The sequence below is a fragment of the Antrostomus carolinensis genome, unplaced genomic scaffold, assembly GCF_000700745.2.
Source record: "Antrostomus carolinensis isolate BGI_N321 unplaced genomic scaffold, ASM70074v2 scaffold33500, whole genome shotgun sequence".
Lineage (NCBI taxonomy): Eukaryota > Metazoa > Chordata > Aves > Caprimulgiformes > Caprimulgidae > Antrostomus > Antrostomus carolinensis.
The window spans coordinates 3,027-26,589 of NW_010289670.1; the positions used below are offsets into that span (position 1 = coordinate 3,027).

At 43.8% G+C, this 23,563-nt stretch overlaps 1 protein-coding gene across 1 annotated transcript in view; it reads left to right on the plus strand.

Moving 5' to 3' along the window:
* Positions 1 to 1,377, plus strand: part of BNIP1 (BCL2 interacting protein 1) — a 4,290-nt gene extending 2,913 nt beyond the window's left edge. Inside the window, exon 4 of the mRNA XM_010171184.1 lies at positions 728 to 1,377. Coding sequence (XP_010169486.1) covers positions 728 to 924 — 197 coding nt within the window. The 3' untranslated portion in view covers positions 925 to 1,377. The remainder of the gene's footprint in view (positions 1 to 727) is intronic.
* The last annotated feature ends 22,186 nt before the right edge of the window (positions 1,378 to 23,563 follow it).

The following is a 23,563-nucleotide window of genomic DNA, read 5'->3' on the forward strand; positions in this document are numbered from 1 at the left end:
ATCTTGCTGTTTTGGCATATTCTCAAATTCTATCTTTAGTTGAGACCAATCAGCACACTTTTCCTCTAGTTGATTTTTTTTTTTCTATCTTAGGGGAAAAAACAAAATTATGTTTGTAAAAAAAAAAAGGCAACCAAAACCTTTTTAAATTATTTGGGCTGAATAATTAGGGAACTCTTACTGCTGCTTGCTGCTTTTTCACTTTCTGCAACCCCATCTGAATCACACTGATTTACTGCTCTGGCTTGTGGGGGACAGTTTCAGTTGTTCAATTAATATATTCAAATATTGACCAGTCTTGCTGCTGCTAGAACTGATGTGGATAGTGATGGTGATTTCTTTCTCTTAAATTGGTGGTTCTAGCACCGTTCTTATTTCGCTGTGCTTCCAGCGAGCTCTCAGGTAGCACTGTCTTTGTTAATTAAAAATGTGAACTAGATTTGATCTAGTAATGTAAAAATTTGAAGTTCAGGAGCAGGACATAGGGCCTTTAAGCCATTCAGTACTCTTATTTTGCTTTGCATTATTCCTTAGCACATCAGGACTACTGCGCTGTGAAAGCTTCTGTAAGAACACAGACTGCATTTTTCTTACCCATAAGTCAGTCTGACCCAGAAGGATCTCACAGGCACTATCTGTATTGCCAAATATTGCATGCTTATATCCTTTGTCATATATTTTTGAAGTCCAACCAGCTGATTTTTTTTTTTCCCCCCTTTAATTTCAGCCAATTCTTCACGAACCATCCTGGAAGCAAATGAAGAATTTAAGTCCATGTCTGGGACAATTCAGCTGGGGCGAAAGCTAATAACAAAGTACAATCGCAGGGAACTGACGGACAAGCTGCTCATCTTTCTCGCCCTTGCCTTGTTCCTGGCCACGGTGCTCTACATTTTGAAAAAAAGACTCTTCCCATTTTTGTAAAATACCAAAGCTAAACTGAACTATTACAAAAGATCAGAAAGAGATGGCATAATAACGGTAGGGTTTTTACAGAAAATAATAAAGGAATATTGCAATAGCTGAGAGAGCATTGGAGCAGGTATGACTTTATACTGTCCCCATGGAGCATGCCACCTGCCTAAGAAGAACTGAAATGAGCACAAGTTGGGAAGAGGCAGGTAGATCAAGGTGTGGAAAGAAGAAACACCAGTTTGCCTGTAGGTTTGGGGAACCACACAAACACTTATGGAACTAGGCACTCAAAGGTGCCAGTCTTAACTTTCAACCTCTCTTCATTTTGCCTTGAAATTAACTTTTGTCCTTGGCTTGGACTGGAAGCTGCTTTGACATCTGTGTGTAAGGTGCTGAGAGTAAGAGGAAAGATGGAAGAGAGAAACTCACATACATTCCGTTAATAAACTATTTATTGTATCCGTGTAAACTTGAGTTTTGTTGAAAAACAAAGTCTAATGGATTGAAAGAACCTGAATAACTTCTAGTGTGAAAATTCTACTTAATGCTTAACAACAGTGGTTGTCTCTGGATTGTTTTTTCTGAGAGCCTAGCACCCGTGCAGCCTGGCTTTGTTCCTCTGGCCTTGGGAGGGTTCTAAGCACAGTGAAAATGGGAGCCCCATTTGGTACTATTAATTCATGCACTATAATGGAGAATTACGTTGCAAATCTGTTGAAATCAAAAGCCTTTTTGCTCCTTTTCTTTATAAAATTCCACTTTATATTTGCAAAATAGTGCCAAGTTTTACATTTGAAGCTTTTTCTTGCTCATACGGTTGATCTTTTTTCAGTTAGTAAAATCTTTTACAATTATTACCTTCCCTATCTCTTGTGCTTTAGTAATGGGAGTTGATTTGGTTTAGTAACATAAATACCAACCTGCCACACTCCATGTAGTACCTTGAAGTATCAATAGCTGCGCCTCAATGTTCTTAAAACTGATGTTGCCTTCCCCTCTGGAAATTGTTTGATTGCTTCTTCAGAGCTGACTGGTAAAGTTGAGATTCTGTTCAGGAAATTCTCACAGAATGGTTAAATACTGCCTTCATTTAGTAGTTAGAAGTAAACTTTTTTTAAAAGGCAGTGCTACATCTATTGTAAGAAATATGATGTCAAGCAAATTGCAGTATGAAAGTTTATGTGAAATTTGAGGCTAGGTTTCCTTTGTAGTTAGTTCTCAGTAGTAAGTTTAGAGAGAAGAGGTCACCAGTTGATTATCTTGTCATTGTAATACTCATTTACTAAATATTATCAGTGGCCACGATTTACCCTTTTGCTGGCAGCTGCTGCAAGCTTGGTTAGACACAGAAGTGGCGGTAGGTTGTAGTAATCAAAACCAGAGTATGGGACAGCTGAAGTGGTGATTGCATGGCTACATGCATAAATAAGAAAAGTTGGCACTTGTAATCAAGTTTAGAATTGAGGGCGCTGCCTGAAGAGTTGATACCTGATCCTTTCTTCCTGGGGTAGTAAGGGGGGGATTTGGAAACCTCTGCAGCAGGACTGGTACATCCCGCAGAGGGCACTCCTGCATGGGAGTCTGGAGTGTTTTCTCTCCCTGGAAGTCCTGTTATACACAGACAAGACAGAATGGATGTGGCTTTTTCCAGATGGTATATTCATCGTATGCAGCCTTTGTAATAGCCTTTCATGAGATACAGAGTTACACAGAGTTTGAAATAAATTGACAATGTGCATGTTCTGATTTTGAATAAGATAAATTATTCGGCTTAAAAAAGATAATGTTGCACAAAATCAACAGGTGTGCTTTTTAATGATAACAAAAGCCGTGCTTTGGCAGAAGTCTTCTGATGAGCAGACTGCTAACCAAGGAGAGCGTTGTGTAGTCGGCAAGTTGGGGCCACAATGGAGCAAGTTTCATCCAGCTCAGTGATGCTGGCTGTTACATTTCACACGTATCGTCTCTAGTGTCAGGCTCCTGCCCTCTCTGGAGCCCTCTCGTCCCTGTGCAGATCTGTACAAACATACAAAGGGTGATAAAAGTATCCACCTGTCCCACAGTCTTGGCAAATTTGGCTTTAAATAAAAATAATATTTAAGACATTAAGGTTATTTAGATGATAAATACATTTCAAATGAATTGCTGTGCAGCAGTTCCTGTTTTCCAAATCAGCCGTGCAGTGCTGTTTTATGCGACTTCAGAACAGTCAATAAGATTCTCTTTTTATGGACCACTTACTGCTCCCAGGCCAGCTGTAGCGGTGTGGCTTTGGTTTTTTCAGACAGCTTGAAAACAGACTTGTCTTTCCTTTCTGAAACACGGTACCTGCAGGTGGTCAAACATTAGCGGCCTCAGTATTTCCTCCCTCACGTGCATGCAATATAAAAACACGTTGTTGCTGATCTCTGAGATGCTGGGACACTAAGCAGAGGAGAGAGCTCTGCTGTCCGCAGTGATGCAGCCTGACTGTGTGCAGGAAGTTCTGCTGGATTTATCTTTGCAGCGTGCTCCTGTCAGAACGTAGATCAACCTGAAAAAAAGCAGCAGCTTTCTCACTGTGTTGAGAACTTCAGTAAAGTTTGTTTTAAAGGGTCGATCTTTTTGGATGGGGATTGTAATGTAGCAGTTTGGGGGGAAATAAAAGGTCTGTTGCGGAATGTCTTGGTTTTTGCTCTGTTCTCATCTTGTTACTGAAATTTTAGCTTTCAGACCTTGAGCTGCTGGAATACTGAGGGCAAAAAATAACTTTTAAGGACCTTCCTAATGACATTTGCTTTCTGTTGCATCTGGATTTCATTAAAAAAAAATCTAGTCCTTTTGTAAACATACCTACCTGCTCTGTATAAACTGACTGTCAATTTACAGTCCTTAGAGACACAGGAAATAAGTGAAAAAAGATCAAGGACAACTGGACTTTTCAGGAGAGGGGAAGAGTAGCGATCCTCCCTGGGATGCAACCGGTCAATCTGCAGCACTTGGTACTTGAACCGTTTCCTTCCATAGGCAGCCAGGAACCATCCAGGCTCCTGCTGGGCCACAGACCTGAAAAGAAAGAGTCAGTGGAGGCAGCTGATTATTTCCTCTTTGGGGTAAAAAGGGTGATCTGGTGAAGCACCATCTCTCACATGTGCGGCCAACCACCCCTGGCTTGGTGGTTGGGTGCTGAAGCAGAGCCAGAACTGGTGGTAGGTGCCTCAGATCCCTCCCAGGCATGGTGGGATGTCTCAATCAGCCCATATGGCCTGCAGCTGGGGCTGGCTGAGTGAGTGCACTCAAACCTCATCCCTCTTAGCTGCAGCATGGTGTCTGGATTGCTCCTTACCTACAGACCTTGTTCCTGGCTTGAAGGTAGGTCTCTATATCTGATCTTTTGAATAAGTGAGCAGGAGCAGTAGTATGGGAAGAGGAGGTGGTTGTGCTTGGCTTTTTGTTGTCTGATACTTGCCATGTTTATCCAGGGAGTGTAGAAAGTTGGGCCTGTGCAGTTCTATATCTACTGGGGGATTTATATTTCCATCTTGTGCTTTTTGGGCAGCCCACTGATGTCCTTGGCCACCTGTGAATATGGGGTCTCAATCATACAGGATGGTGCATCTCAAGGTCTTGCTTTGGCTGTATGCCTGAAGTTGTGTTGTGAAGGGTGAAAACTGGCACCACACCAATTTATTTGAAAGGGAGTAGTGTTTTCTTAGGTGCTTCACCCTTCAAGTTTGCCCTGACAAGTGCAGCAGACCCAAAGGGATGGTGAGAGGAGGATGGCCTCTGGTGTGACTTGGAGCCAAGGGTTGGAACCCTCTAAAGACCAGGAGCTCCAGGACTCCAGAAGCAGGAGGTCTTTGGGGATCTTTAGAGTAAGAAAGAGGGCTTTGGAGAAGTGTTCGGGGCTGTGCTGGAGGGTTCACACACAAGTGAAAGCAAACAGGAGTGCTCCTGTTGCCACCTGGACCGTTCCCCTCAGGCAGGTATCAGATATGGTTGCTGCAAGCTGATGGTGGGATTCACTGTCACAAATCGGTTGCAGTGAAAATCATTTTCATTCAAAGAATAACACTCCTTTAAAACAAGGAGCAAGGAATTACTATGAGCTTAAAAAGGGCCTGAAATCTCCTTGCCCTGGAGTTCAGGGGCTTAGATGCACAGCTGGTAGCAATCAAGCAGCTGTGGGTTAATGAGCTCCTGCTCATCAGCTGAGTGCTCATCACAGATTAACTACCTGTGCCCTCCTGGCAAAGGGGGCTGAAGATGTTTAAAGGACTGTGTGTGTTTTGTGGTGCAGCTGGAGCCATTTAGGGATGAAGATGGGGCTGGTGTGATGCCTCAGTGGATTTAGAGGTTTAGATCTTGCTGGTTTGTGGGAGTCCATGTCAAGTCCTGCCTATGGAGTCCAACCTCCTAAATCAGTTTGCTTTTTCTGAATGCCTGTGGAAAAGGGGAAAATGCCTGGAAGTTGACCCTTGGTGTGTCAGGAGCCAGACAGTGCTGTCGATATTTAGCTGTGTTGCCAGCGTGTGGTTAGCAGGCTGTGGATGCAGATGTGATCCTGGTCTCTGTTCCTGCGTAGCCACAGTGGAAAGCCTGTGGGCAGGAGCAAGCGCCTGCTGGGTATCTGTGCTGCTGTAGCTGGCTTCATGGGCATCTCCCTGAAGTGTGTGGCATGAAGGTCACTCCCTAAGCATTTAGTTAGTTAGATGTGTGTTTTCAATCAATTAAAGTCACCTTTTAGTGATTGCAATAAAACATGGACCTGGGGTAAAGAATTGGAAATAGTTTTAACATATGACATAACTGTGCTGAAAAAACTTATTTGATTTGACTTATAATTATTTTGTTATTGGTTATATTATCAGCAAATACAGAAATATTGCAGGGTAATTCTCTGTGGTAAAATAGATGAAGAGTGTAATAGTATTTATCTTTTTCCCCTTCTAAGAACTGGGGGGAAATTAAGTCTGTATTTGAAGTTCTGCTTTTGAAATGCTTTCTGCATAACTGGCTTTACCAAAATGGAAGGGTGAATTCATAGCTTGGAAGTTTCTAAAAATGTCTCTGCCAAATGTACGCGGCTGCTATCACATGCCAAGTGGTCCAGAGCAAGCCAGGCAAGTCAGGCTGGAATCTTTGGGGGCTGAGAATATCCAGGGGACATGTGAATACTTGTCTGCAAATATGTGGGGCTCTTCTTTGGAAGGGGGTGCAGAAATTGGCTTACCATTGTTTCACCTCCCTACTTGTAAGGGTGTGATTCCACCAGAAGAGAAATCTCAAGCAAATATTTTAGCAAGATGTGATGTCTTTGGCATTGTATATTGCTGCAAAGTGCGCCAAGCCCTTTGTGTAATTGGTGCCTGAGTGCTTGCTGTGTTTCTGTCCCTTAAAGGTGAGGTAAGTGTTCTCCAAACAGGCAGCAGGTGCTGTGTTCCACAACCAGAGGCACTCGGTGCTGCCAGGGCAGCGCAGCAGCTGCAGTATGAGCCAGTCCTGATGCTCTGTGATATAAATGCCAAGTATCTCCAATTATTTTTTTTCTAATTGCCAAAAGACTGATGCAGTTCTTTCTCTGAGGGTGGTTGGTGAGGACAGGAACCTTGCTTCAAAACTTTGCCCTTTAATAGGGCTGGCAGTTTTCTCTGTTGTTTTTAAGTTTCCCTGTTTATCTGTGTTCCTCAGAGTCGCAGACCAGTTGAGGTTGGCAGGGACCTCTGGAGGTCATCTGGTCAAAGCCCCTGTTCCAGCAGGGCCACCTAGAGCTGTTGCCCAGGACTATGTACAGATAGCTTTTCAGTATCTCCAAGGATGAAGACTCCACGACCTCCCTGGGTGGCCTGCTCCAGGGCTCCATCACCCTCACAGTAAAAAACACATTTCCTGAAACCTCCTCTGTTTGTGTCCATTGTCACTGGTCCTGACACTGGGCACCACTGGAAACAGCCTGGCTCCCTCCTCTGTGCACCCTCCTTTCAGGTGTTTATATAGATGGGTAAGATCCACTTCCCTTTGGTAAGAAGCCTTCTCTTCTCTGGGCTGAACAGCCCCAGGTCTCTCAGCTCCCATTCAGTCCTTATTTGTACTTTTAAGTATGGTACTTTTACATTAGTTAAGAAATAATTTCAACTTAAAAGAGGTGAAAAGAGCTGGTATTCAAACTTTAAATTTTAGTACAGCATGTAGTTCTTTCGTCTAATACAGCTGTTGATATCATTGAATATTTCTCAATTATGTACCTCTTAAGGTGTGCTTGTTAGGGAATAATGGGATTGGTTGATGATGATGTCATCTTTCCTAGATTTGATGGCTGCAGGATTTGTCACTTATCTATAAAGAAATAAGAAGGTTAATTGAACCTAAAATGTTCACAGGTGGAGAAGTCAGACTTCTCAGCTTTCTCTGCTGTGTACTGCATTGCTCAAAGTTTAGTAGGGGAAAAAATTAAAATGCCAGTGCTTCCTGAAAAAAAATCTCGTCATTTAAGTTGATGTTGTGTAAGTAGTATAACTAGTTACTGTGGTATCTGGAGCAGTATCATCTTTATCTTTCCAGTTGCCCAGTGTCCTGTGAATGTCCATACTCACACTAAATATTCCCTGAATAAACACTTCCCAAACTGCCAGTCAAGCAGGGATGATGCATTCCTGAAAACTGATGTTCTCCTGGCTGCAGGCTGTGCTGGGATCTTTGACTTACAGACTGATTGCAACTGGGCGTCACGTAACCAGTGACTCCATCTGTTCTCTCTGCATCTCTCCCATTGTGCCATCAGGTCTTCAGCTGTATAAATGCATCCAGGGGCTCTTGCATCATCCTACTGCTATCTAAAGCTGTTTGTGGACTGGCTTAGTGTAGGTGTCTGTCCCTGCTGCTGATTGTGCACTTGTTCAGGCCCAAATTGTTACACTGAATAAACTAATTTTGTTATTACCTGCTAGCTTATCTAGAACGGCACAAACAGGGTCTGGGCTGCTCTGTGCAACAGGGCGAATGACAGTCCCTCTGAGCCAAGGTTTTAGTTTTCTCACAGGATCATGCAGTGGAAGAGTTTGTGACAGTTTCTTTGGGGGATGCATCAAGAGAGATGCTCTGGATGTGCCGGTGAGTTGTAGCTGTGCCTTGGAGATTTGATCCTCTCCCACATAAAGGGAGAACTGCAGTCTGAGGAAGGGACCGGCAATCTTTAGTGACTTAATTGGGTTTAGGACCTGACCTTGTGCTGTACACTGGGATCTCCACTCAGGTTAGCTGAGACACAGCACGTGTGGTTAATATTAAAGTCCTTTACTGTCTATAATTATTCACACTTCTGCAAAGTAACTCGAAAATGTTACCTAGTTGTGTCCATGTGTCTCCGTGTAAATGCACTCGGTTATGGGTGGCGAAGCCAGCGCTGATTTCCCAGGCTACTGTCCTTCCTCCGTGCTGTGGGCTGGGGCTGCTGGTCCCACCAGCGTGAGCAACATGTGAAATAAACTCCCAGCTTCTGGCACCATGTGATCATGAAAAGTATCAAATTCTACACAAGCTTGTAGCAAACAAATACCTTAAATGTGAACCCTATGGAATGCTTCATTAAAAAGCAGCTTATAATTTTATTTGCCTCTGATTTGGGGTTTCCTTTTAATGTCACGATTTTAAGCCTCTCACCAAAGTGTTGAGTGCCTAAATCACAACCTTGGAGCATTAGTGATTGCTGATTTCTCTTTGCCTCGCTACATCCTGACCCACTGGCTATTTCCACTTGCTCCACGTGAGCAGGAAGGGCCCAGCCTGGCTTTCCAGGGCTTGTGATGGTGAGGAAAACGGTACAGTACCAACGTGGACCTTGGGTACTGCTGTAAAGCAAGAGCTGTGGTAATCATGGCTGTGCGTCTGCCTCAGGGTGTTGTCTTGGGTGCTAAAATGCTGGATGAATCATGAGGCTCATGCAGTCTTGCAAAGTCATTAAAAATAATTTGGTAGGAGTTGAGAAGCAAATCTGGTGAAGGTCTCTCCATGGGGTTCTGTTACATCTTGCCATACCATAGACCATCGTAGTCTCTCACTTCCACTTGGGCTTTCTTTTATTTTTAACCTCACAAGGTGAGACTGATCAGATGTTATCACTCCTGACCTTTGTCTCCTGCTGCAACATCAGAGCTGACTCGCGTATCCCGCTTATCTCCCGTTTTTAGAGGCTGCCAGGCAGGGTTGCGGGCTGTGCTGCGGCACTGCCGAGCGCTTCGCCCTGTGCTTGGTGTCAGTGGCTGCATGAAAGGAAAATGCCACTCGGCTGCTCTGAGCCTGGCCTGGTGATAATGCTGCATGCGTCCCTCTGGTCCCGCGATAAGCGCCCAAAGGGCAGGCAGGGAGAACGTCTCCTCGGGGATCAGCACACACCAGGCCCTATAGATAGAACCACATATATATAGAACAACATGAAAGCTTTTTGCTTTCTTCTTTTCAACAGCATGATGGCTAAGTATCACATCCAGGGACGCTTTCGGACCTGACCCCTCCAGAGGTCTGGTCTCGTTGTACCCGCTAGTTCTTTCATTTGCATTGTCCCAATGGGAACGGAGATTTGAAACCAAAACCCACACGGGCTGCAAAGCGTTATTTCATAGTCCTGATAAATGCACAAAGACCAGGGAGGGCTGGGTCAGTTTCCCTTTGTCTTCAAAGCGGACAGCGAGACCAAATTTTTGTTTAGGTTATTGACTATTCCTGGGTGTCACCCAACTACCAAACAGTTATTGCTGCTGCTGATGGGAGATAACTCTGTCAGTGGCATCTAGGTGCTGACATCATGGCTAGCTAGTCTGAAATGAAGATAAGATTTTTCTATATTGAGTAAGTCTATTGATCCAGTTGGCCTCCTGTCCAGTGTCTGATAACAGCAAATACTTGCTATTTCCAAGACAAGCAAGTCTTCCTCTGTTCTGTATATTGTTATATATATATATATATAGAGAGAGAGAGAGAGAGAGTGTATATATATATAGAGAGAAGTGATCTATTACATGTATATCAATACTGTATATTTTGGATTAAACAATGAAGCGTTTCTTTCTGAGACATGTTCTTAAAAGCATGCTGCTTTTGCTTCTTTTCATTTGGATATAAAATTGCAAATGCTGCTAACGATGGTAACATTATTCCCGTTTGTTTAAATGTCAGAGATGATATTTGAAAATAGCTGAAGCAAAAATGCAAGTAGCTTAATGCCAGCAACTCCTGGCTTTCACTGACTGGTTTGTGCCAGTAATCTGTCTGCTTATTCAAAACCAACCAGCCAAAAAAAAAAAGGGGGGGGGAGGGGGAGAAGAAAACTCCCTGCAATTCTCATTGTCTTCAGATTTGTTTAAAATAGTTTCGTTTTTGCACCGGTATCTTTGGTAATTGCACTCTTTGATCCAAACTTAGTTCCTGATCTTTCACAGACTTAATGGTAAATAACTTTATAGACAATAGGGTGATATTTGTGCTGAAAGACAGCAAATGGGAATTTACATTCTCATTACGGCAAGTTAATTTATTTCTATAAAGATGTGGACGGATGTTTAGGTTTGCAGATTTCAACAAGAGCTTCTGGTCTTATCACCTTGTCAAAAAGACATTACATTATGTGTCTGTTAGAGGATTCCAGAAAAGGTAGTGTGCTTTGGGAGGGAAGTTGCCACTTAGGAAAGCATAATGCCTGGAACAACAAGCAGTAAATGCAGAATACTCCTCTCCCAAAGAAAAAAAACTTTTATGTTCAGTACTAAACTCTAGATGAAGACTTTGCTTCTGCCTCTGCAAGAGGGGAGTGGCAGCAGAGCTATTTTTGTGGATTAAAACCAAAAGACATTAGCAGTCCTTTCTGCACGCACCCACAATGCCAAGGACACTGGATTTAGTGTCATTGTAGCAATAACCACACATGTATCGTTAATTAACACATCTGAATCTTATTCCTGTCAGGTACCTTGTCCTTGATCCTGTGGGAAAAAAATTTCCCCTGGGTGAACGGAGCTGCGGGGTCCCTCATATGGCCCAGGCACAGCTCAGAGTTGCTGCAGCTTCTCTAGAAATGTGTTCATCAGCCCCAGACGCTGCTGGTGACAAATGACATTTTCTTTGCCTTTGTACACTAGGGCGTAAGACGTGACGTTTACATTCAAGATCAATTATTTTTAACTGAAGAATGATAGCCCTGCGTCTAAATTATCTCGGGGCTTAATTCACATCAGTTAAAACTTTTCAAAGGCTTATTAAAATTCCTTAAGTGTGTCCAACTTATCAGCAGTTGAGTGTCAATGGCATTATACAAATGTTGCTATTGGAAATAACTGTTAATAACTGTTTGACTATATTATTCTCATGTATATATATTACGCCTGTGACTATTAATACTACTTAGTACTTACACGACTCCTTTCATCTGCTGATCATAAGGCATTGTCCAGGGAAGAAAGTACCGTTCTCCTCTTTCTAAATATGGGAAAACTGTCACGTCCAGTGGCTGTGTCTCATACTTGGGTTTAACATCTTCCACTGAATCCTGCCAGGCTTGGCTCTCGGTCTGCCCTGTCAGTTTTTACCAGGACTTTGTTTATTTGTGCTGCTGTAGCACCTAAACCTGGCACCCTGGTGCCTGGGCAGTGCTGTCTTCTGTGTGGGTAAGCAGAGGGCAACTGTGCTGCTTCTTCACTGAGGCACTTGCCATGCTGGAAAATGTATAGATCAATTTAGAGATTGATACAGATTGACAGATGCACAGCAGGAAGCTGAGCAGCATAGAAGACAGTTCAGCAACCACTCTCACTGTTACAGAGCAAAGGAAAGTTTGAGAGGAGTGTGGAAGGGTTTCTGGAGGGGAAGAGGCTTTGTCACTCTTTCTGTTGAGTGTCCCCATGCTGGCAGGAAATCTGGGAAAATCTGATCATGGAGTCTGGCATTAACATCCATCTTTAGATTGGATATTAGGAAAAATTTATTTACTGAAAGAGTTGTCAAGCATTGGAACAGGCTGCCCAGGGAAGTGGTTGAGTCACCATCCCTGGAGATATTTAAAAGATGTGTAGATGTGGCACTTAGGGACATGGTTTAGTGGGCATGGTGGTGTTGGGTTGTTAGTTGGACTTGATGATCTTAGAGGTGTTTTCCAACCTTAATAATTCTATGATTCTATGATGTGTGAGAAGATGAAAAGGGGAGGGACAGTCTCTGAAGGGCCGTGAATGCCACTAGCTTGATGGTCCTGCGCTAATACCCAGCAATGGTGAGCGAGGAAAAATCCTGGTTGTTGAATAAAGGTGCTGCCTGTGCATCCAATACAGCTGCAAGAGGTTGGGATGGGGTTGTTGATGTGCACGTGTGTATGAATATCCAGTTGGAAGCGCTTGGGATTAGTTCACAAGTGTTCTTGTGCATTTTTTCCTTCTTTCCCTCCCCCCCCCCCCGCAGTGTAAATATAGAGTTCCTACCTGTCTCAGGCAGTGGTGGAGGTTTAGACTTTATACACATTTGTATGTACTTCACACTGAGGTTCTGTGTGGAGAATGCATTTTGACAGACTGATCATTTATTCCAGAAACCACTAGGTAGCACTGTGAAATAAAGTTCTGCAGAGCCCCACACCATTTCCAGGCTTCTCTACCCAGCAGAACAAAGACAGTGCAAATTTCAGTGTGTTTGACCTCAATATAGGTAAAGGTAGGAAGGGTGGGGTTAAAACTTTCTCCAGTAGTGGGTCCGTAGTCACGCGTGGGGAAACCAGCCTTGGTACACGTGTCCCTATATATGCTCTTAGGGACATGGTTTAGTCAAGGACTTGTAATATTGGTTTAATTATTGGCCTCAATTATCTTAAAAGTCTTTTCCAACCCAGGCAATTCTGTGATGCTGATGTTTTGGGTGCTATTCAGCAAAATACCCCAGCAGGTACCTGCCCCAGGTGTGTGAGCTGCCTGCTTGTGCTGATGAAGCAGCCCAGAGGCTCACACAGACAAAAGCCCTCCTTGGGAAGCACTAATACGTGCTCTGTTTTATTCCACTTATAAGTGACTGTTAGCACCAAAACTCTGCAACGCAGATGCTACAAACATTTCTAAAATTAATCTTTGTGCTTTGACAGCGACAGCTGCATGTGATAGCTGAGATGTAATGTACTCAGATTTATTGCACATTATTCTCATAATAAGCATTTTGCTCTCATAAAAAGTCTTTTTATTGGAATATAATTTTCTAATTTTTATAGAGAAATTATGAACGGACTCTAAAATATTAATTTTCAGTTTGGTACTTGAAATTATTTTCAGTTAAACTGAGTCTTTTCTATCTCAGTAGGATTTATTAATTCCTATGAGACATTATATTTCTAATTTTCATTGGACTATATCAAAAAGAAAAATACATTGGCTTGATTTAATATTTTAAGGGTTATTCTTGCAAAGGAATGAAGTCAGGTAAAAATTAGATTTTGCTTATTAACTTGTTTTCATTAAAATTACTTTAGTTAGATCAGAGCAATACTTTAGATTATTAATCCCAAAATAACTCTAAATATAAAATTGTCATCTATTTTAACTTTTGAGCTTCAAGTTAGTAAATTAACTTTCTGCATTTTGTTTAACTCGACTCCACATAGTCAACTGTATAATATATGAACTGTAGAGCAGCTTATGCATGTTTATATTTAAATACCCAGCAGCTAACTGTAATGTGTGTGACTGTGACAGCACCATATCACTGCTTTTTAAAATTAGACCTCGCTCTGGCTGCCGCAGGGAGAGGAGACATGATAAAGGGATTGAGCATCACGCTCCCCAGTAACTGCTGGGCTTAAACACTCGAGTTACAGAAACCCTGAGCCGCTGCTGGAAAGGTCCACGTGGTCCCTGGCTTCAGGGATCATGGTGTGCACGCTGGTCACTGTCAAATGCCTTGGAGAGCTTCAGCATCAGCGTTAGCTGAGGAGCTGGAAATTAGGACAAGGAGATTCTTTTTACCTATCTGCTACGGCTGTGCCTAATGTAATGGTTTTTCTATCTGCAAAAGCAGGCAATTGGACTAGGTGACCATTGTAGGTCTCTTCCAACTGAACTATTCTGTTCTAAAATAATTATGTTCACAAAAACATTTGTTGAGTTGGGTATAATTCACAACTGTCAGGGAAATGCATGGAAAGTGCTGACCAAAAGGGCAAAGTGTTTGTACTAAAGGCTGTCTCTTGTCATGTGCAAGCCAAAGATCCCTCAATTTAAACTGAAACAAATGTCCTTATTTTGCCGTGACAAGGGCCTGAATCACTTGATGTTTTCACCTTTTTATAGGTTTGGCCACCCTGGCTTAGAGCAAAATAACATTGTGGCATCACCTGTTGCTCTAACGGTGTCTGTTAACACTTGCTGGGCGGTTGCTTTATCTGGTTACTTCTACAACATCTGCAAGCAAGTTATGTGGTATTTTCATCCCCCTGAGGATTTATGGTGACCTCCCAGGGACCTTAATCATTGGATCAATACACTTCTGACACCTGTAGATCAACATAAACTTGACCCTTGGTCTTGACAAATCTATCACCACGATGCCCTTTTTGTAAGCATCCCCATCATGAGGAGCAGAGGGGGTTTAGGCTGGATGGAAACAGTGCTGGTGGCAGGGCAGAGCCTCGTCCATCTCAAGGTCAAAAGTCAAAATGATAAAGGAAGCGTCTGCCTGCGGTACCTGGGCAGAACGCTGGGATAAGGGGGGGAGCAGCTCGAGGAAAGGTCTCTCCAGGCTTTTGGGGTACAGCCAGGTCCCCAGCAGGACCAGCAACTCGCTGAGATGTTGGCCCTGTGGGTGATCCCAGTGTTTGGAGGAAGAGCTCTGTAAATTGCTGTATTCAGTCAAAGCATCATTTCCCTCCTCAGGGACCTCTGATAAGACAAGATCTGCTGCTTTAAAAAGCTACTGGTTGTGCTCATCCTATCTTTAGCTCAGGTCATCAGAAAGCGTTTTCTCTTTTGAAAAGTCAGTTCCTCTCTGTGCAAAGGCTTTCCTGCGCTCACTCCCCATCCCATCCATTTTTCCATCCAAGCACTCCAAAGCAGGGATTTCTGTCCGTGTCTTTGCAGCCGACTGGCGTTCAGCAAAAGACCCCTCCTGCCTCACCTGAACTCTCCTCCTCTGTAATGCAACACAGGAGGTTAAATGACTGTCTCCTGTCTCGAGATTCTGCATCAAATGAATGTCAGAGTTAGAATTAAAATAGGGTCTTCCCAATTTCAAGATCTTGCCAGCTCCAAGTTTACTGAAAAAAACAAAGCAACAAGCAGTGTGTGCTGCAGCAGAAATGAGCGTAGGTAAAGAGCACTCTGCGGAACAGTAATTACAGCAAGGCTGTATTTTCACAGGGTGATTTGATTTTTTTTTTTCCCAAAAAGTTTTCCACAAAATGTCAGGGACTCAAAAATTCCCAAGTCATCAGTTTAGCTTTTAAGAAAAAATAAAAATACAGAATGAAGTCCTGTGGCCCACATTGTTTTTCTCAACTGATTTTGAACCTCCTATAAATATTTTGATTTTCCCTCAGAGGGTGGGAGGGGGTACTGCTATCCTGGGTGATAAAAAAGGAATGATCTCAAAGGAGACTTGATTTGAAAGCATCTGGCTAATGCTTTTGAAGAGGATGATGCTCTTCAACTGGCACGTACCAAAATCTGCAAAATTTGGGTGATGCCATTTCCCCTAAAAAAAAAAAAAAAGGAACAAGATGGTGTAAGTGTGAACTAATTGCTTGAATGGCCTCTCCAGTCCCAGACACCTGTACTTCAGTCTAAACCTGACTCCTGTCATTTACGCTCCCTGAGCATGTCACATTGACTTCTGGATGAAAGGACCAAATAGAGCTAATGAGTCCCAATGTCTTGATTTCAGCTGCAGTTGGAAACAGCTGTGTGAAGGGAAGGAACCTGCCCAGAAAATGAAAGGAATGGCCATCTGGGAGGCAAGGGGAGGAGCAGAAAATAGTCAGGAGACTTTTTCTTCTGTTCTGTAGTTAATCAGGGTCTCTGTCTTTCAAAACAAGTCTTGGAGGGCCAACTTGGCTTTCCTGGAGAAGAATCTTTAAACCAATTAATTTTGCACTTGTAATAAGGGTGTGCTTTACTACTGGGAGCAAATAAGCGTCTGACCTTGGCAAAATACCCTCTCTATTCTGTTCTGATTATACACTGAGGCTTGAATGGATCTACCCCCCTGAATACCTTTCTACACAAGACAAGTTGAGCAGTATTGACTAAAGGGCACCCTGTGTCACCAGAACTGAGGTCATGGCTTCTCTGTGTTATGAAGGGCCTTGAACTCAAGTTTGAGTCTGAATTACATAACATTTAGAAACATATTTGTATCCAGCCTTTGCTTTGGGAGCCCATTGCTCCATCTAAAGGTTTTCAAGGCCAAAAAGGACAAGTAAGATGGTCTAGCCTGATGTCTTCTATGGTGTAGTCCAAAATGTCTTCCTCCTTATGATTTCTTACCCCTTCTCTGTTTGAGTAGATAAAATTGCAGTATGGTACTTACTATCCAATGTAGCTGTCCTTGCAACAAACATTCTGTAACTCTTGCCACAACAAAGTTAGCAAGTCCAATGCATTGGGGAAGAAACCTTCTGCATCGTGGTAATGATGGGCATATGCATTTGCTGAGCCTGAGTACATGGAGTCAGGGTAAAACTGAAGTTCCTTTACACCACGGGTCCGATGCACTGAATTCTCAACATCTAGGAAAAAAATAAGGGAAGCTCTGGGTGTGTAAAAGGAAAACCATTTCTATTTCCCCAGTGATTTTTATGGGATTTAAAATAAGATTGGTATCTGAAATGAATTCTTTTATTCAGAAATTTTCACACCATCAGAGCTCAGCCATCAGTGCAGGAGCTTTGATGTGAAACTTTGGAGTTTCACCTGTGACAGTCCCTGATCTTCTAAGTAACTCAAATTAAATCTGTTTCTGGATGTATAGTTCATCAAGGTGTGAATGGTGGTCCCAGTAGCTTGTAGGGATGGTGGTGCCTGGAAAAGTAACCTCGTGTCTGTGGTGCTTTGCAATGCTAATCTGAAAGAATTGAAGAAGTGTAGTTCATTATTATTTTCTAATAGGACCTAAAATAGGTATTTGGTGGCTGTACCCATCAGGTGTTATGCGTGCCCAACCAATCCCCCAGCGCAGGACAGGTTACTGCCGCACAGGTTGATTTCAACATGTGTAATGTGGACACACACTGCCAAAAGCCATCCATCATCTCCTGGTGTGACCTCGTACCACCTGTCTGTCCCATGCAAGGCCAGCAATTAAAATGTAAGGTAATGAAGACAGCAAGACATGAAAGGGCTTTGCACTAGCTGATCAAAGGAGATCACAGTGTTTTCACAACCAGAATATTGAGACCAATATGACTGGAAATGTGATTAGGAAAGAAAGAAAAGCAAAGAGGATATTTGGAAATTAACATACAACTATCCCTGTAGTTCCAGTATTCTGCACAAGGGGTGATTCATGTGCTCTTACTTTTTTTTCTTTCTTTTTTTTTTTTTTTTTTTTTTTTTGTGAGGAAAAATATGAAGTATTTACTTTGGTCTTATTACATGGGAAATAATCTTTGCATGTGTAAAAATGAAATGCTATAGATATTACCACTGAGGACTGAATAGGGAAATTTGGTTTCCAGTTCTAATGCATCATTGTGTAAGAAACCATTTAGGCTTAAAATCTCAAGGTGAAATACTGCTGGGGTCTAAATTAGTGTTTAACTCGACAAATGTAGTCACTTCAGGCCTGGCTCTCAGAGGTGCTGGTGATGAGCAGCTCTCACTGATTTTTTTTTCTTTTTTTTTTTTTTTTTTTTTTTTTTGTGTGTGTGTGTTGTGATTCTAAAAGGAGAATTTAGCCCAAGGTCCCAGACAGGCATGCTGGATGCCTCTGAGTGCTGGATGAGAGATATGGCAGAACGTCTCTTTTTATAGCAGCAATTCTGCTTTCATGTCTTCACAACTAGAGTTAAGTAAAGCGATTTTTTTGGTATTGCTTGAAAAGGGCTGTCTGTAAAGATGCCAGGAACCTGCATTCTGAGCATGGCTGTATGCACGGCATCTCTGTATGTTTAGTAGCTATAGGATGGGGACTGTTGCAATATCTGTTGATGTACAGGGTATGGATTGATTTTCTGGGCATGGAATCGGAAAGAAAAACTCAAATTTACCCTGTAACCCAGAACAAGTATAAAAGCTCCTCTAACCCTCATAAGAAGAAATAAATAGCAGAAGGATACTAGAGCCTCAGCATGGGAGGTTGCCAGAAATGTAGCCGGGTGTCAGCATGTCCGTCTACTTCCACTCTGAGCCCTCGTACGCTGTCCGTGTCGGTATGAGAATCTTCAGTGGGATTAACCACGTCCGTAAAGTGAAGTGTGTGTAATTGCAGGATGGATCTGGGCCTGTCTCTGTGCATATGTGGTGGAGTGGGAAGCAGCAGCTGACCCTGCATGATGCATAAAGCAGCACCTGAAACCTCAAGTGAACCAAGATTTATATTTTCCTTCTCTGAAATAGCATAAATCGTCTCCTTGGTATCATTAGAACTGACTTGCTGAAGCCAGGCAGTAGGACTTTGTCCGAATTTTTTTAGTACTTAAAAATATAAGAAACTTACTGAAGTGGTTTTGGATTTTTTTTTTTTTTTTTGGGGGGGGGGCAGGGGTGACACCTGTTTTTTTTAATGGCTTCTCTTGATGACAGCCAGCCAGCACTGTGGACATGTCTGTACACTGCATCTCCACTGACTGAAAGAAGCTTTTATTTTTCACAGATAGTAAGGAGCACAAAAAAATCCCAGGAAGATGGGAATTGAGGGCAATTTCTAGGAGCCAGTACTGTAATTTACTCAAAGCTTATGCTGGACGACAATGCACCCTATTTAGGAAATGTCTGCTGTGCTGTAATAAACTATGGTATATTCTTGTGGCAGCAGAGTGCACCAAATCCTGTTCCAAATATGCAGGACACCTAGAAAATATTTTGGAGTGTAGGTGTTTTTAACTGTGGAAGTTAATAACTTGGTCAACAACCAGATTTGTTGGTTCTAGGACTAAAACTCTAAAATGCCTTTCTAAATTATGTTGTTACCAAGTAGTAGTTGGAGCAGTTCACAGAATTTGAAATACCTGACAAACTTTCTTTTCTTTTCCTATTTGAGCCTGTTAACTCCTGACTTTGCCCACTGTACAGTAGTGTCATTCATGCTTGTTTCTCCTTCAGCCTACCCATCTGCCCAAATAGTAATTTAGCTCCAGGATGTCTCCCCAAGACCAATTAATTTTATCCCACCCGAAGAAATAAATTATTTTGGCCACTAAGAGATTCTGCCCCTTTGCAAGGTAGTTTTTCTTTTGGACAACTTATTTTTCTAGCACATCAAACTAAGCAAGTGATCTCTGGAAATAGTATCAGTGAACCCCTGCACTTACAGCTGGGCAGGAGTGAGGCTCTGCCTACGCTGACCCAGTTGCAAACGTGATGCCCCTCTAACGGAGCTGGGGAAAGCGTCCAGACCTCCTGACTTACAGACCTGTGGTTTAACCAGTCGCCTATGCTTCTCTGCTGACACCAAAAAATGTTATTTTAAGCAGGGACGACCTGACAGACGTGTTATAGTCTCAGCAGAGTCAGTGCATCAACTGCTCAGCACACAGGGCTGGTTTAAAAATGACTTGCTTTGCTTTTCCGAATTTTCTTCTCTTCCTGAGCTTCTGTCAGCTTTTCCTCTTGCTCAGGTTCTGGGAAACAGTTTAACTTTTTCTGTCTTGTCCTGCCTCTTTAACATATTCATCCAACCTCCATTGACACGGCTTGTATGTGATTTCCAGTAACTCCTTTATGCAAAGACAGAGAAATTCACCTATTTTTACTGTCTCAGCCAGCCTATCGGCTCTAGTAGCCATTTCAAGCAACGGCCTGGGGCAAGTCTGTGGAGTACTACGATAGAGATGGTAGAGATGCTTTGGAAGTGGTCGATTAGCTACGGCACAGCAGTACAGCCTCCACTGGAGCTGGAAGCAGCAGCAATTGTCTAGTTCAGCTGATGCTTTTGCTCCGTGTTTTCTGAGGATTGCAGGGGAAAGTGAGAAGAGGGCACTCCGAGATCCTTAAAGATCCCTTGTTGGTGCCTAGAAGGAAGAATCTGTGTGGATCAGTGCAGTACCCATGAAGTGGAGGAAGGGATAAGGATCAGACCTCTATTGAGGCCAGATTGGAGTTTGTATTAAAATAATAAAGCCAGCTGTTTTGGGAGAGGAAAAGCTGGTGGAAAAAAACCCACTGGAATTCCCTTTGGTGTGTCAGTGAACGAGGGAGAGGAAAGGCCTGTGGCTGATGGACTGCTCCGAGGATGATCTTGTCTCTAAATGAGGCTTTCTTACTGAATGATGCTCTGGAGTGGCAGAGTTTAAAGTGACTGCAGGAGATAGGTAGTGATTTTAAAGTAACTTTTTCCATGTCACTGCTAAACTTTGATTGATTAACTTTCACAAATGTATTGCCAGTGCTTGATCTTCTGTTAGGAGAAATCTCCACTTCCCCCTCTTTCTGCATCAAAATGTAGCATTAAGTTTGTGTTGTAGTCAAAAACTAATCACCTGGGAATGAAAAACCAGACTCCAGCCTGAAAGCCTATCCCTTTCTCACTTTGAAGACGTCGTGGAGTAGCATTTTAAAGGTGTTGATTCTTCTTAATAATCCCCATTAACAAGAAATCTCTTACTGCTGATATTGATCTAAACTGTTGTCAGTGAGATGAATTAGGAGCAGGGGGCTAAGGAGAGAACGTTGTTGATCTGTTGTTTTCCTGTTGGGCTTCTGAGAAACATTGAAACACTTACATAATTCCTGTCAGGACCATATCTTCTTGTTTTCTGACTCCAGAGAATAACTTGCTACGTGAAAGCTCCTTGAACTTAAAGAATAAAATTCTAGCCACAGATGCACTTTAAGAACTGCAGGGGTGTTATCTGGAAAAAACAATTACTTCAGTTCCTACAAAACTGCTAAAGGCAAGGGATTCGGTATCAGTCCCTTACAGCTGTCAATTTGTTCCTGTACAAATTGTATGAATTCCAAGTAGTTTGTATAAACCTACCATATGCATTTTGTCTCAATAAGGCAAGTGGTGATGAGATGCACTCACCCTGTTTACCTTCAGGTGGCGTTGGGGCACTGAATCTTCTAAAAAAGCTGGTCTAAAACAGAGAAATTAAGACCAGTGCCAGTCTGTGTAATTAAAAAAGAAAAAAAGCTGAGGAAAGGACAGAGAGACCAAATCCAAGTGCAAATCTTATTAAAACCTCTTTCCTACACCCCTTATCATGCCTCCAAACCCAGAGAGGATCTCTGACTTCAGGTTCCCTGGGGAAATACCTGTATCCTACACTTCCCTCTGGAATAATGTTTTCTAAGTACAGGCTTTCCGTGCTGCTCTGTAGATGTGAAACACTTCAGGCTCGGGCAGAGCAACATGTCAAGTTTGATGCATTCAGATTTTCTAAACCTTTGAGAGGATTGGACTCAGGAGAGCACATCACCATGCTGTGGTGCGTGCCAACAGCCTCGGTGCCTTCACGAGTCCCAGGGAGACCTTTTAGTGCTGCCTGACCCTGTTGGCTGTTCTGGCTGGGGAGCTGCAGCCGGGAGCGAGGCAGAGCTGGAAGAGCAGGACTAGTAGCAATGGGGTGTCTGTGCACGTGAAGACAGGGATTCCCCATTGGCCAAAATCAGTGTACTGGGGTTTAGTGCCTATTGTCTCTCTCTTGCAGTTCCCCTTAATCCAGCTGATGAAAGTTCTTTAACCTGGCCCCGCTCTGCGGCTGCTGGTGCCTCTGCCAGAGCTGGGCTGCCGCCTGCGCTCGGCCTCAGCCAGCTGCGCTTGTGTCCTCTGCCTAAATCGCTTTCTGAACTGGCTCCAAGGCTCCGGCTGCTGTTCCAAGCCTCTGTCTTACCCTGCCATGCATCTGCTCGTGATGCAATTCCCGCAGGAATGGGGAAGCGTGGGGAGGAGGGGAGCGTGTGAGCAGCAGTGCGGGCAGGGGCTGTACTACATCCATCCCTATTGAGATGAGCCCAGTGCAGTCCTGGAAATCGAACCCAAAGCTGGTGAGCAGAACAGGCTCTGCAGAGCAACAGCAGGCTAAATCCCAAATGGACAGTCGGATTCCCTGATAGCTGAGGTTCTGAGATATTACAGGAGGAAAATAAACAGATTTTAAGAAATGAAGGGATCTGAGGAACAGAAAGGTTGTTTGGAGTATGTGGAGAAGGGTGCTGTTTTGATGTGCTGAGTTACTTTTTTTTTTTATGGCTTTCCCTCAGTCTCAGTGCAGTCCATCTTGATAGACCACTTAATAAATGGCCCTACTCAGGGCCAGCTTCTGAAAGCAGAGTTTCCAGTTTTAGCTGATCTTAGTGCATTCCCTCATGTTAACTCAGGACTTGTCCTGTCTCCTGAGGGCTACCTGTGAGCGCTCATCCTGGCCATGCTCTGCAGTGTCAAGATCCAACTGCCAGTGTCACAGTGTGACACTGTATCACAGAGTGGGATGGCAGCATTGTGCCCATTTTACAGACCAGGCAAACTGAGGTACCAAACTGTGACTCCCCCAAAGCATTGAACAGTTCAAACCCAAGTCTCTCCTGCCCCTTCCCATGCTGTTTGCCTGGGGCTCTCAGGAAGGTCGACACCCCTGTCCCTCTTAGAGTATTTTCTGCTGCCTCTCTACCATCTGCTGAAATCTGTGTGTCCTTCCCATGCAAAAAGCCTGTGTGGGAAGAAGGCAAAAGTCATCATGCAGCCAGTGATACCAGGATTGGAGAGGTTTCAAATGAGGAGAAGCAGCCTTTACTTCTTCCCAGGCCGCACAGCTGTGCGGCTGCGCCCAGCTCTTGTCCCTCTGCCCCTTTGGGGTAAGTGCACCCAAGGCAGGCCCTCCTGGAGGGGTGGCAGAAGGCCACTTTGCCCATCCCTGAGCCCCAGGCAGGTGTCTATGCTCCATGCTGCATTAGGGACTTTGTGAGCAGCACCCAGGGCTCCTCTTCCATTTGCAGAGATAGGAAGGAGGCCGGAGCTCCTTATCTGTGCAATCCTACCTCGTGGGGAGTGTGTGAGCTTGGTCCCCTTTGGAAGGAGAGGTAGAGGCTGCAGGCAGCTTCCATTCCCCAGAAGCCTTTCATCCTATGTCCCAGGGCCACAGCCACCCTGTCTCCATCCCTGTTTACTGATGGGGCCGATATGGCCAAGGCAGGAGAGGTTGCAGGTTCTCCTAATCGCCTTGTCACCGGGCCGGACAATCTCAGACACTCAGAGGATGTTTTGACTGCGCTGAATTACAATGTTTGTTGTTTCTCACTCCCAATAATTGACATTTGATAGCGACTACTGTAAAAGCTGCCGAGAGGCTGAGGCTGGGGCAGGGAGCCGGGAGGTGGGCAGCCCCGTTCGCTGCCCCTGGGCAGTTTGGGGACAGGCGGGGGGACCTTTGCCCCTCACCCATGGGGACAGGGTGCGGAGAGGCTGCGGAAACCTCCCGCAGATGCTCTGGGGGCAGTTCCCCTCCGGTAGGGCCCGATCCCCTTGGGTTATGGCTTGGGGTGTTTGTACTCCCCTT